Consider the following 13,980-nt stretch of genomic DNA (forward strand, 5'->3'; position numbering starts at 1 on the left):
TAGAGAAAGCAAGGATAAATCAATTCATTATAAGCAGTCATAATATAAATTTAGATTTGTTTAGAATGCTGCCTTAGGGATTAAGGTGGCTTTACATATATAAAACACTCTATCTTGGTGAAAATCCAGAGTCAAGTGTAAATAAGTAGAGTCAGTTTGGACCACACTAAAATCTGTAATACACGTAACAGTGAGAGGGGCACAGACAGTGGCTCCGTTTCGTCGTGTCTCCCCCTGACTAGGGACCGCGGTCCTGGGAGCCCACGGACCATGTCAGCCCAGCGGTCTGGGCCGCGAGAAGACCCAGGTGTCCTCCCAGAGGGATACTTTCACTCCAGATTTATAAAAGTTCCTTACTTATTAGAAATAATTCAATCATCCAATGATTTGTCTAGGCCGTTCTTCAAACCATTTCTATTTCTAAACAATGCCCCGTCTTGAGATAACAGATTGGAAGCTTCATTACTGACTGCATCAGACTTTCTCTCTGTTCTGAAAGCAGGTCTGTAAGAGTGAAAGCTCCACCAGGACCCAACTACAGCAAGCCAAGGAAGGGTGAATTGTTTGTTTACATGATAAATCAACTATTCCTTCTTTCAGGAAGCATGATAGAGTTAATTTCTTCAGGATGGCATGTTCTGTCACATTTTTTAAAAATATGATTTTATTGACCTCAGAGAGAGGAAGGGAGAGGGAGAGAGAGAGAGAAACATCAATGATGAGAGGGAGTCATTGATCCGCTGCCTCTTGCATGTGCCCTGCTGGGGATCCAGCCTGCAACCCGGCATGTGTCCTGACCGGGAATCGAGCCGCAACCTCCTGGTTCATAGGTTGATGCTCAACCACTGAGCCACACCGGCCGGCCCATCATGTTTTGATGAGGAGATAAGTGATGCCTTGATAAGCAGGAATGAATGATAGCTTGGTCAGGACAACACTGTTGACTTCCTGAGTTTCTTAAGGAGTTAAGACTCCGAACATGACTATTCAAATCCCTTTCCATAGTTTGATATTATTAATAGGCACATCAATTTGACTAATATATCACAGGAAATAACAGTGTGGAATTTTAAGATCAACATAAAGAGAAAAGATGCCTATTGTCTAGCATTGTTGGGGAAATGTTCCGTATAAACTAAACACATCTAGTGTAATTATATCTAAGAGAAAGATGGATTCCTTTTCTGTGAAAGAAGCCAATAGTCATTTTAATTTAGTTTTAGTTCTTCCTCATATATAGTAATACAGGCATTAATTTTTCTACCAGCTAAATAAGCCTTTTCCTCCTTGGGAGGAAAAGATGACATTTTAAAGGAAATTGTTATTATCCTTGTGAAACACACCTAATCGAGGGTTAGTAGGAAACATAGGTGCTGCATTCCAGATTCTTTTCACCACTTAGACTATTCATTCTTATACCGTTCACTGTCAAAAAATTGTAATTACCCCCCAAATGCTAATAAATAGCAAAATACCTTTTCACAATGTCAGCACGGCTTTATTTTTGCTTTTTTTTTCTTTTTTCTAGGATGGGAGTTCTAAATGATTTCCGAATATAAATGAGGTCCAAACGATGTAAAGATTTCCAAATGCCAGGCATCATTCTATACCATAAGTGCCTTCATAGAATTTATTTTTAAAACTGTGCTCCCCATTGTGATAATCTCTAGGTTTCACTTCAAACATGAATAGAGATATTTTTCATGAAAACCTCCCCTTTTTTTCTAGAAATATTACAATGTCTGAAGTAGTATAACCATTAATAAGAAGGTAACTCTAATCTGTGAGTGGAAGAACTTGACTTATACCCTCCTAAATATAAAAATTAGGGTGTCATACTGTGAATTAATAACCTCTATTTTCTAGTCCACTTGGTTGACAGCCTATAAAACTTTGTATGTAAGACAAAAATAATTGTCCCCTGCTTTCCGATTTCATCCTTTTGGCTGGTTCTTTACCCTCTGCATGGAACTCATAGCATGGCCCACTATTTCATTATGGATGTCAGCAAGCACTCCAACTCTCCCTGCAAACCACTAGACTTGACAGACCGAAAAGAATTTTACATAAGTCCCATCCTGTCATTCTTCAGTGTATGTAAATCTACAGTCCCTACAAAAATTCTTATATGTTCCTGAACTATAGCACTTATTGAAAATCAGAATTTAATAATTCACTAATGTACACTCAAATTTTAACACTTAATAGCCAGATTCTCCCCCCAGTGGAGTGTATCCGTTGTACTTTTTTTTTTTTTAATTTGGATGTAGTTGCCAACATAAACAACTTATAGTCTAATTGGATCAAGGGAATCAATATCTGAAGCTGATTCCTTGTCACTTGCATCATTAGGTGTCTTCAGCATCCCAACATTGTCAACCTCTCTTTAAATGAAGTTAAAATAGTATTGACTTTTAAAGCTTCACTTCAGTAGTTTGTGTAGCTATGTATATTAAATGTGAATGGTATTTAAATGTAAAAGATTATAAAAGTATTAGGTAAAACTATTACAAAATGAGCTGTAGTCGGAGAAAAGCATGTAGTCTTATTACGCAGTTTAGACAGAAGTTAAAATGTCAGTGAAGGAAAGAACAGAATGCTTAGAGAAAAATTAAGAAAGCATTAGAGTTATATGCACTAAGAGAGGAATAAGTATCTAAATACTTTTGCAGAATGATATTACATGTAGCACAGTTCTTTTCAAGCATGAAAACACACACACAGCATTTCAATTTCTCCATAAGGGCATTAAGGGGCCCTTTTAGAAAAGTATTTTTCCTCAAGGCTTGTAAGAGAGATCAGATGTGAAAGAATAAAGGAAAAAGTGGCCAGAATGGGAAAAAGGTGGCTCTCGTAGACAAATTTATAAACTTGTCAGCTGAGGGAATGTAACAAGAGGAGAAGATAAAAGAGAGCGCTGTCACGAGGACGTTTCAGACTTAAGCCAGTGGAGAGGAAAAGACTAGAGACGTTATTAAAGTGTAAGTTTTAGAGCAACATCTTAGTTAATTGGAAAGAGATGTCAAAGCCCAGATGGAGATATTAGTTTTACAAAAATAGGGATAACTATTCCTCTGACACTGGTAGAATAAACCTTGAAGATAAGAATAGAATAGAAGAGCTGAATCTACTTCCATGCCCTTGTCCAATATTGGAAGTGATTTTGTTTTAATGAGATTTCTCCAATAAAAAACCCCACTACAGTTAATGGGGATTTTGAAATTAAACATTGTTTATCTCTTCAAAATACTTGGAAAGTACTTGACTTGGGTTACTGATTAGGGAATAGAAGGTTCATCTTGTCCCCATTCCAGCAGCTTTAATCAAGGAAACGTATGTGGGGGCCCCACAGCGTATATATCAAGTAAACATAGTAGCATATTTATATTCCAATATACAAATTATTTTTAAGGGTGTGAGATGAAAATATGCTGCAAAACATAAATAAAAACATAATAATAAAAACACAAAAGTCTTTCATATTTTGGTACTACTTTTTCACTTCATTTGCCAACAATAGCATCACAAAAAGAAAGAAAAAACTTAGAAAACCTAAAAAGTGTTCAAAATTTCAGGAGTAATTATTATGTATAATAAAGTCCCTATACCTCTTCTTTTTTTTCTGAGTCTGTGTAAATCACTTGTTTATAAAAGTTTATCTCATCATATGAATAAAAGTAAAAAAAATAAATTTACTTTGAAGTTTTTCTTTAAGTTTAAAAAGAAGCTCATTAGCTTCCCTAAAGGAAAAACAAAAAACTGCAGTTGCAGAAATAGACTTGCAAATAAACAGAATGGAAAATTAAAAATAGTATTGTACCAGTAAAGATTTTCAGAGCCTAACTCCATCGATTTATCACTTCTTACCCATCATTCGGCTAAAAAAAACATGTTTGCTCGTATATTAATTCTCTTTTACACAATCAAAGATGATACCATTTACTACATGTAAAAAATTAATAGTAAACATTTTACTGAAGTCATTAACAATATTTTCTTAGATATGTCTTTGCTCACTTAGTTTTATTAACAGTTGATATTTAATATGATAACTCTTGGGATTTAAAATAAAGTCATAAAGTCATGAATCAAGTCAATGGAAAACATTTTTGGAATCATTAAAATTGTACAGGATGTAGCAAAAGTAGGTTTATAGTTGCTTGTGTGGAAAATAATACAATAATTGATAAATAATAATACAAGAATAAACCTTTGTGTACTCACTACTGTAAACCTACTTTTGCCCCACCCTATATTTATGATGTAATTATGAACATTTTATATAGCCTTGATATATGTTTTTCTCTTTCTTATTAAGATGCAATAATTAGCTATTAATAAAGGATTATAGTTGTTGAAGTATTTTAGAGAAGTATGGCTTGTTTGTTTTTATAAGGATTTCTCTGTATGATTAATGTGTCATTTCAAATAAAACTATTCTCCAATAATATTAACAAGATTCAAATCAAATTGTATTTCTATAACTAAACTGGCATAATTTTTCAGCTTCTTAAACATGAAAATGGGATTTATGAAATAATATAACTAAAAGGAATTTTAACAGCTTAACAGTTTCAAATGATTAGCACTAGCATGAACTTTAAAAATCACTTACTATATTCCAGGCCCTTTATTTTAGGAGCAAAAGTCAGAAAAATCAACTAACTTGCCTAAGTTAACATGGTTTATTAACCCCTAGAAGAACCAGGCATAAGGTCAGGATGGCCAAACGTTCATTACACATGTATATACATTAAACCATAAGAATACTCAAATATAGTGTTTAGATAAACAATGTTCTGTTAAGGAGAAGAAGTCACTTGGCAATCTTATCAAATTTAGAGAAATTCAGGTACATATTTATGTATAATTTATTGATAAGTTCACTGAGGCCTAAATTTAGATTTGTTGCAGCAGTCTAATCAGCCAAAAGTAAAGCTAAGTTACATCTTAGAGTTCTTTTTGGCATCTTGAAATTACTTTCAATTGTGAAAACTATAGAGTGAGGTTAATGCATAAATTATTAATAGAAGCATATCCTTCTGATAATTTCCTGTTTGGAAAACGTATCTTTAAAGTTTAAAATGTAATTGGCACTTCCATGCTTCACTCCCTTATGAATGATAAATTATATCATTAGTGAAATCTCTTACTAATTATATCTGTGTATTAACTATATGTGTACACATGTGCCTATAATGTGAATTGATAATGCAACAGGAAGAGCAAGTGATCCCCTATGATCACATTTTTTATTTTTTAACAGGGTTAATCAATTGACCCATTCAAAGTCTATTGTGAACAGAGAATATCTTGAGTATTATCAATGTATTTGACAAAATATCTCATATTATCCTTGTGGATTCCATGAAGAGTTGGAGTTAGCAGAATTAGGTGAGCTTATGATTAAAATATAAATGACACCCAAAGAATATTAGTTATTACTAATATTAATAACATGGAAATATCACTGATTCCTTACATAGCCTCATTGTGTATGGTATCTCAGTCAATTTGGATGAAGATATAAATGGCAAATGATCAAGGTTACAGATGTTTTTATGATAGGTGAGAGAATCAGTATTTCAATTTTATGAGGTTGGACAAATAAACCAAAAACAAAGGTGAAATTTAACAGGGATGAATGCAAAACCTTGCATGCGGCTTCAATCAATTGCATATTCACAGAATGGAAGGCAGGAGGGTAGCCATAATTCATAGTAAAATCACCCAGGTTTTCAGCAAACAACAACTTTAAGGCAAGCTATTAATGTGATGCAGTAACTACAGAAGCTAACAAACTTGAAGCTTTTTAAATAGAATTATAGAGTCTAGATAACAGAGTTTTGTAATTTCAAATACCTGGAGGGCCAAGCAGGAAACGAGCCTGAGTGAAACAGAGAGGAGTGGGGTAATCAAGAGTGCTGTGACTACAGTGAAAGCAGAGTACGTTCCCCAGTTAAAGGCATTCGTTTTTTTCTTTTTTCTTTCTGTTTTAAATGTAAACACCGTGTTGCCTGAAGAACATGTGTCCAGGTTAAAATTGGACTGAAATCTGAATTTCCAGATACAAGCTAAGATCCTCTATAGGTAGACTAAGTCATACCCTAAGTCTAGATGCCATACTTCAGGAATAACACTGAAAACCTACATTCAAAAGATACAGAGATCAGGATGAAGGGTATAAAATATAATTCAATAGAGAATGGTTAAGGTATTTCAGAATTCTTAGGTTTCAGTGATAAGAAAATTTAAAGACGAGATGATAGTTATTTTCATCTATTTGATACATCTGTCATATTAAAAAGAAAGCAATCACTAAAGTCAGAACTCATATAAGTGAACTTATACAGTATTTGTCCTTCTATGATGGGCTTATTTCACTTTGTATAATATCCTCAAGGTTCATCCACATTATAGCACATGACAGATGAGACAGAAACCAATCCTTTGGGCAGCATCCCCCAAGGGAAAAACATTGAACCCACACTCCACCTTTTTTCGCCCCAGGCAGAAGCTGGGAGTTGAAGGGTTTCTCCCACTCGTTCCTCACTGAGCTAGAGCAGAGGGTCTGTGACCAGTGAGCCTGTGCTTGCTAGTCCAGACCTTGGCCTTTGTTCTCAGTGGTCCCCAAACTGGTGCCTGTTCTTGTCAATGCTTTGATTCAGGCAAGAAAGAAACCGGTGCCTCAGGAAGCCACCCTGAAAAGTCAGAAATTGTCCATAGAATCCAGTCTCCCTCTCTCCCCAGGGAGAAGCCAAGACCTGGGTGTTTCCTCCCAAATGCTCTACACTGCACTGGGGGAGGAACTAGTTTTCCTTCAAATATCACCTAGTTAACAAATTCTCAAAACTTTAGATTTTAATTCCAGTATATTTAAATGATCACACAGTTCTATTTCTCTTCTCTGCTGAGCTTTGGGACTGCATTTATTACCATGGCAACTAGTGTGAGACACCCAGTAGAGCGAGCAGAAATGATTCTCTCACATAATCACAAAAATAAAGTGAGTTGAACATCAAGTCATCTGAAGCACCTGCACAGGTTTATACTGAAATTCATCTTCTCTGAGGAACCTAAACAGGAGTCTTAGTAGAGTTTGGAGACTAATCTCAATTATTTCTCCATTGTTTGACCTTTTCTGCTAGAATAATTGTCCTTATGATCTGATAATGGGCAATACTAGAAAGACCCCTGTAATCTGATTAGAGCCAAATGATTCTCGAGTGAAAAATGTGAGCTCACACCTCCCTTCTGTTTTGCAAGGGTGGTCTCTAAATGAAGTGACTGGGTGGGGAGCTCACAGCTCAGGGACATTTGCTGAGCATGGCCATAGAAAGAGGAGAGTAACCCAATTAACATATTTTCCCCGGGAGAGGTGACCACTTTGCACCATGATCATAATTCAGCAAGTACTCATACCCTTTCCTTTTCCTTCCATAGCACTATGATCACAGAAAACATGATTCAATATAGTCTCATACATTTATTTATATTCCTATGAATTTGGGAACTACTCAATGAACTGCAAGGTCTTTAAACTGCATACTAATTTTTAAAGGAGACATTGGCAAAGACTTCTAAAATTTTGACCTTTCCTGCATCATTAAACCAGCTACATTTAGCTGAACTGATAGAGCACAAGCTTTCCCCAGGCAACCTAGGCAAGATGTATCTTTAAAGTCTTTAAGAATTCAATACTGTCCTCAGATGTTTTGTGGAATGGTGAGAAAACTTAAAATGTCAGAGGAAGGAAAACTGCCAACCAGAGAGGAAGTGGTTTCAATGTGTCCTGGATCATCTAGTGAAGCCTTGGGCATGCCGAGCTGACAGCCATGCAGACTGTTATGCAATAATCAAGCTCCCAAAATTTAAGGAAGAAAAACCTGTAACAGATATGCCTAACCATGCCATGAGTGACTCACAACACTTCCATTACATGTTATTTATTGCTAATTTAGTCAAACTCCGCATTTATTTAATACTTATGTTTTAGAAGCCATTTAAGTGGTTAAGCTTGAGTGCAAGGTCCATAAAGGGTCTACTCTGATATTACTAATATACATACATATATACACATACATATGTATATACACACACATATATACACACACACACACACACACACATATATATATACAGACACATATATAGGACTATACACACTCTATTTCCAAAATATTTGAAAGATATAAAATGTATGTACATATGTATTCATATATAGGAATCTAGAAGTATATAAACATATAATCATATATACAAAACTAGAAGTATATATACATATTTCCCCCCTCATGGAAATATGTGTGACATATAGGAAACTATGGCAGACAAATCATTAGCTATTCCAGAAATAATGAAATAGGTATGAAGGACTATCATAAATGAGTAAAAATCTGTTCAATAGAATATATATAAGGAAAGCATGCTGTATTTTTGCTGATCACAAGCAGTAACTGGAACAAGATGTAACTGTAATGAAATACCATTTAATGTAGTTCTATAGGGAAGCTGTTATATAATGGTTCATTTTTATTTATAAGTATATTTCAATTTTTTATATGTAAATATAAATAGATGTATCTTATGCCACAGAGGGAGTTGGGAAAAGGTTGCTACCTTTAAAAATATAATCTACATTATTATAATTCTTTGGTAATTTTGATTATTATATAGTAAATCATATGTATGATCATATATGATCATAAATCACATATATATATAAGAAAAATTTCAAATGATTCCTTTCATTTTAGAACATCTGCATTAATACTATTTATCTGCCATTTATACTATTTGTAAACTCTGTGAAAAATCTGTAATGCTGGGTAACAACAGTATAGTTTCATGGATTATTATCAGACCACATTTATCTCTGAGGATGGAATAATTAACTTCGTTAAATAAGAAGGGGAATGAATGCCTTTGTTTTGACAATGGTTTAGAATCACTTCCTTCCCGACTCAGCATAACTAGAGTTGATCACTTATTCAGAGGATGCATGCTGCCCCTCCCAGAAAAGAGAACCAGAGGAAATAAATGGTTGCAGGGTGGGAGATTTTGGAGAGGCATGAAGAAGCACTTTCTTCTGTAAGTCCATAATTGAGCTTCATGGATTGACAGGCCAATGATAGGCTTATAAATAGAGATCATTTCCTATCCCTCAAATCTAACCTTCTGTAGGAGCACAATGCATATAGGTCCCATGAAATCATTTTCTACTCAGACTCATCTAAGATCTGTCCTCTTTTACTGAGAAAAGGGATTATCAAAATGTGGAAGTCTAAAAATAGCAGCTTATAATTGAAAGCCTAATTCCTTCTTAATTATAGGTATGCTACAGTGGCACTATATAATTAGGGACAATCAGCAGCTCCAAAGTGAGTCAGGCTTTATCACTAACTCCGTACAAGGATTTATAGGGGTTCCATGGCAGTAAACCCTGGAAAATGAAGATGCAGGAGCTTTTTCCTCACACCTCTTGGTGGTTACAGGATTGCCTTCCATTTGTTAGAGTAGGCAGCTAGGTGGATATGAGCTGGGAGAGATAGCTGGGGCTTGGAGCGAGTGTATGTGAGATACGACAAACTGCAAATAGACAGTGGAGGTGGCAGGCTCCCCTGCGTGAGCAGGAAAGATTCAGAGCCCCTCTAGGATGTGGTCTAGCCTGTGGTGTAACACCCAGGGAAGGAGCCTTATAACTTAAAGATACATTTTTTTGAGATATGAGGGAGGGGGCGACTTGCTCCTTGCCTAGGGGCATTCCGGCCTAGGGGTATAAATCTTCTAAACTCCCAAATACCTGGGCACTTTGGTTTCAGCCGGCTGAGTTGCCTGCTCAGGTCCTATCCCAGTGTATTTCTTTCCTACAAATAAATCCTCACCTGCTTTTGCTGTGGTTTGTTGTCTCTTGCTTGAAATCATTCCTACAAGCAAGACAAGAACTGGGGGTGCAGAGTACTGTCTCCGGCCAGGGACGATCTCAGGCCAGAGACCCCCCTGACACCGCTGACACATTTACACTCTCTTTAGCAGAACAAAGAAAGTATTTCTTTCTCCTGTTTGTTTTACTGATTATCACTGATGGAATGTACAGCTTTTAAGTTAAAAATCTTTAAGCTTAAATTGGAATTCTAAAACTAATGCACACTCACTGAATTCACTAAAACAATATTAATATAACACAGTTTATAATATTATTTAACTGAAGTCTGAAAATACTTTAGTCTTATATTGAGTAATTGATATCACCTTAGGACCAAAGAGATAGCTCCCTATAAACAAGATGAAATATTCATCTTATAATTTGATATAAGTAAGGTACTTTCATTTCCTCCCAAAAGATATACTTTTAGGAAACATTAGTTAATATGGAGACAAAAAGCTAGAAGTTCAGAATTTTGTTTTAAAACTGGCTATTTAATTTCTAAATGGCCTTAAAAATTATTTTTTCATTCTTTTGCTAGTTATATATCTTTAAAATTTAGCCAATGACCCAACTTCTCAAGTCAGTTTCTCCAATGGCCAAATCCAAAGCTCCTGCTGTGGTAAAAACAGAAACTTGGCTTGATAAGCCCTGTGACAGTAGAAATTTTTAAGTGAAATAAATAATAAAATACTAGTTGTAAACAGCATAAGAAGGAGAAAACTATTAATAAAACCCAAATAAACCATATTAGGAAGCATAAGACAACTGTTAGAGCTTTAAATATTAGCAAATGGTAAAAATGATGAAAGTTTTTTCTCCCACATATAATTAGCTGCCTTGAATCTGAAAGTAAACATAACTGACGGCCAGGGGACAAATTACAATACGTGCCTTCAGTCGGCTGCAGCCCACTCAGCTATATCTCCTTTCCTGGCAGGTTGGCCACCATGATAATCAATCTGCCAGCTTTCGCCCTGTCTCGAATCCCCCATACAGGAGCCCTAAACATGCTTACAGCTAAAGGACAGTTACGAGAGAGGACGACCGAAGATGTGCAGTAAATATTAATTTTAGGAGTACAAGCAAGGCAACTTTGCAACACTTCCCACTAGAAGCATCTGTATATAAAGAGCCATGGTCTGTACGGGGCTAGTGCGCTGACATACAAGTAGCAGCCTTCCTTTGCCCACAGCCCTCCAGCTTTCTCATCTTGTCTACTAGAGAATTTGGGTATCTTGGTGTCCTGGTAATTATGGCATGTTTCTATGATTGACTGAGTTAAGGTATAATTTTATTAACCAATGTCCCCCAATAAATTCAATGACAAAAAATGATGGAAATAGAGTTAGAGAAAAAAACGGAGTTAGCGTTCACATAGCACCTTTGTATAGACCGTAAGGGAAAAGCAAAGGGAGCCAAAGTTTAAATAGGTTAAATTTTAAGAACGAAAGCAGAAATTACAAAGCAGAATCTCTTACCCTGAAAAACTCTTTAGTGGAGCCAGAGTCTAATGTTCCATAAGCAATTTCTGTTTGCTTAGAAAGATCCTCAGCACTTTCGATGGGAGACACCATCCTCTCTACAGTCAGGAAGGCAGCTAAGTTAGCCGTGTAGGAGGAGATTATGATCAGGGTAAAGAACCACCACACACCTCCAACAATGCGCCCAGAGAGGGATCTAATAACAAGTATGAAATGGATTTGTAAAGTGAAATGAATGACCTAATAAAACAACAAGTTAGCAGTATTATGCAAATATTAACTTACAGGGGAATAATTAACTTTATACTTTTCAATATACCTGCTACTTAATGAAACTGGAAATTATTAAACGTTCTGGGCAAGGAGTACAGATTAGCTAGATTTGATGAAGTACCCAGAGGCAAAAACTTCAGATTGCTGAGATTCTTTCATAGTTATAACGCCCAGATCGTTTACAGTATGAAATCTCATAACAAAGCAATTTCAAGAAATGTGCAAATAAACCATCCAATGCTCATGCTACTATATCCACTCGTGGCATAAGCGGACATGAACAAGAGAATCTAAGGTCACCAGCAATATTCAGGACAATGTAGACAAACAAAACCAAATATTAAAAATAAAAGAGTAAGCACCATAGATATAGCTTTCAACAGCAAAGAAACCCTCCCTTTAGTTCAGCCAATGAAGTTCCAAAACCCTCAAAAAAGGTCCAAAATTTTGTTAGTTTTTTGTTTGTGCCAAAATGTGAGTTTTAGGTACAGTATAAGATAGAAGATGAAAAAAAGAAATGATACTACAAACAAAGGTATGAAACAAGATATAATTCTAAATGAATAAAAATCAGATGTTTCATGGCATGGACGGTTATCACCCTGCTCCTTTGTGGCTCCTGCTTAAGAAAAAAAAAGAAAACTTAAGGAAAACAAATTAGACATTTAAAATTTTGCCAAGATAAAAATTCCTAGTTTGAAATATGCTAAAATAATAATATTTCTATGGCCATAAATTCTTACATAAAATACTTTTTCAAAAGTTTAGCTTCCCAATAACTTACTTTAAACCTTGGGTAGATAAATACAGATATGCACATACAGAAATAGATGTATACTATATTGTTTGAAAGAATTTGGTGGGATTCTACATATAAAGGCATTTGAGTAATATTAACAAACAAATATAACTTATTTTTCTTTTTTATTAATAACTCTGGTTTGTCTAAAATTTAAACTTGCTACAGTGTAAAAGTAACAGTTCTAAAAATTTAAGTCACAAAAATTTGGCAATGTCTGGCCTAAATCAAACTCCCTCACAATTAACAGTAAGAAATATACTTTCTGATGAATCACAGATGCTACATCAAATTATTGGGTAATATTTGTAGAATAAACTACTCAAGCAGTCAAGAAAAAGGGGGAAGCTAATTTAAAAGTAAAGGGGTTTGTTTTTTTCATATAAAAAACATCTGTTGCTAAAATAAAAGGAGAAAAGGTGCAAGCAGGGAAAAGCAAAAAGAATATAGCTAAGAATCTTTATCACGGTTTTTAAGAGATGCAAAGAATTAAACAAATACGACAGGATGAAAGAGTTAAACACTCCTCATATTCTGAAAGGACATTCAATATATTTTAAATTTGGGAAACCACTACTATAGACATAGCTACTCTCAAGATGTTCACTATTTATTGCACAACAATGGAAGGTGTAATTAAATGGCATATGCCCTGTATTTAAGGGGGCAGATTTAGTACGTGACTGCTCAAACCCTTTAAAACAAAACTGATTACATGGTAATTGTTTTTAACATTATACATTGCATGTTAATTTGCAGTATATTTGAGAATCATTTGTTATAATTCATTCTGTTCTAGTTGTAAAATAGACACAAGAAAAAGATATGTTGTTCTCTAATTCAGCGCTTAAATCAGATTTAATGAGATTAAATATGCTAATTCATTTAAAGTGTACAAGATAAAAAACTGATTGGACTTATACATCATTCAAAGCAGAAAATTCTTGAGTATTTTATTATTTACTTGTTAGTGTTTTCAAAGGATCAATTAATATTTTTGAAAGAGTTCCCAAGAAATTTTATGCAGAGGGGCAAATTCAATTTTATGTTTTATGGTAATGGACAAAAACAGTCTTTCTAACTAAATACAAAACTTTCACCTCTCAGCATCTGCAATAATGGAGCAAATAAATGCACATATTCTAATATTTCTTTTTATTCGCTATTAAATATTATTTTAAAATGGTATTTTGTTTAATTCATTTGAATTCTTTAGAGATGTTGGAGGGGGGGAACAGATGCAAGAAAGAGAATAAAAAGTCAGCTTAGGAGCATTTTGCTTTCATAATTTTTGTTGTTCTAGTCTGCAGAAAATTATAGCTTACATATTCCAAACTTAATTTCAGGCAAGTGACCAATTCAATTCAATAAATCATTCTAGATTAAAATTTAAATGTTTTATGGCTATTAATAATATAGTTTCACATCATATTTTACTTGGAAAGATGATAAATATCTTTTTAAATATTTAATGAGAATCTCTAAAGTGATCTCTGCAT

At 34.6% G+C, this 13,980-nt stretch overlaps 1 protein-coding gene across 7 annotated transcripts in view; it reads right to left on the reverse strand.

Moving 5' to 3' along the window:
• Positions 1 to 13,980, reverse strand: part of GRIA2 (glutamate ionotropic receptor AMPA type subunit 2) — a 117,311-nt gene that overhangs the window by 11,850 nt on the left and 91,481 nt on the right. For all 7 annotated transcript variants that reach the window (XM_081134341.1, XM_081134339.1, XM_081134340.1 and 4 more), the window contains exon 12: positions 11,407 to 11,605. In XM_081134341.1, the coding sequence (XP_080990467.1) occupies positions 11,407 to 11,605 (199 nt within the window). The remainder of the gene's footprint in view (positions 1 to 11,406; positions 11,606 to 13,980) is intronic.

The sequence above is a fragment of the Miniopterus schreibersii genome (assembly GCF_964146895.1).
Source record: "Miniopterus schreibersii genome assembly, chromosome: 4".
NCBI classification, from domain to species: Eukaryota; Metazoa; Chordata; class Mammalia; order Chiroptera; family Miniopteridae; genus Miniopterus; species Miniopterus schreibersii.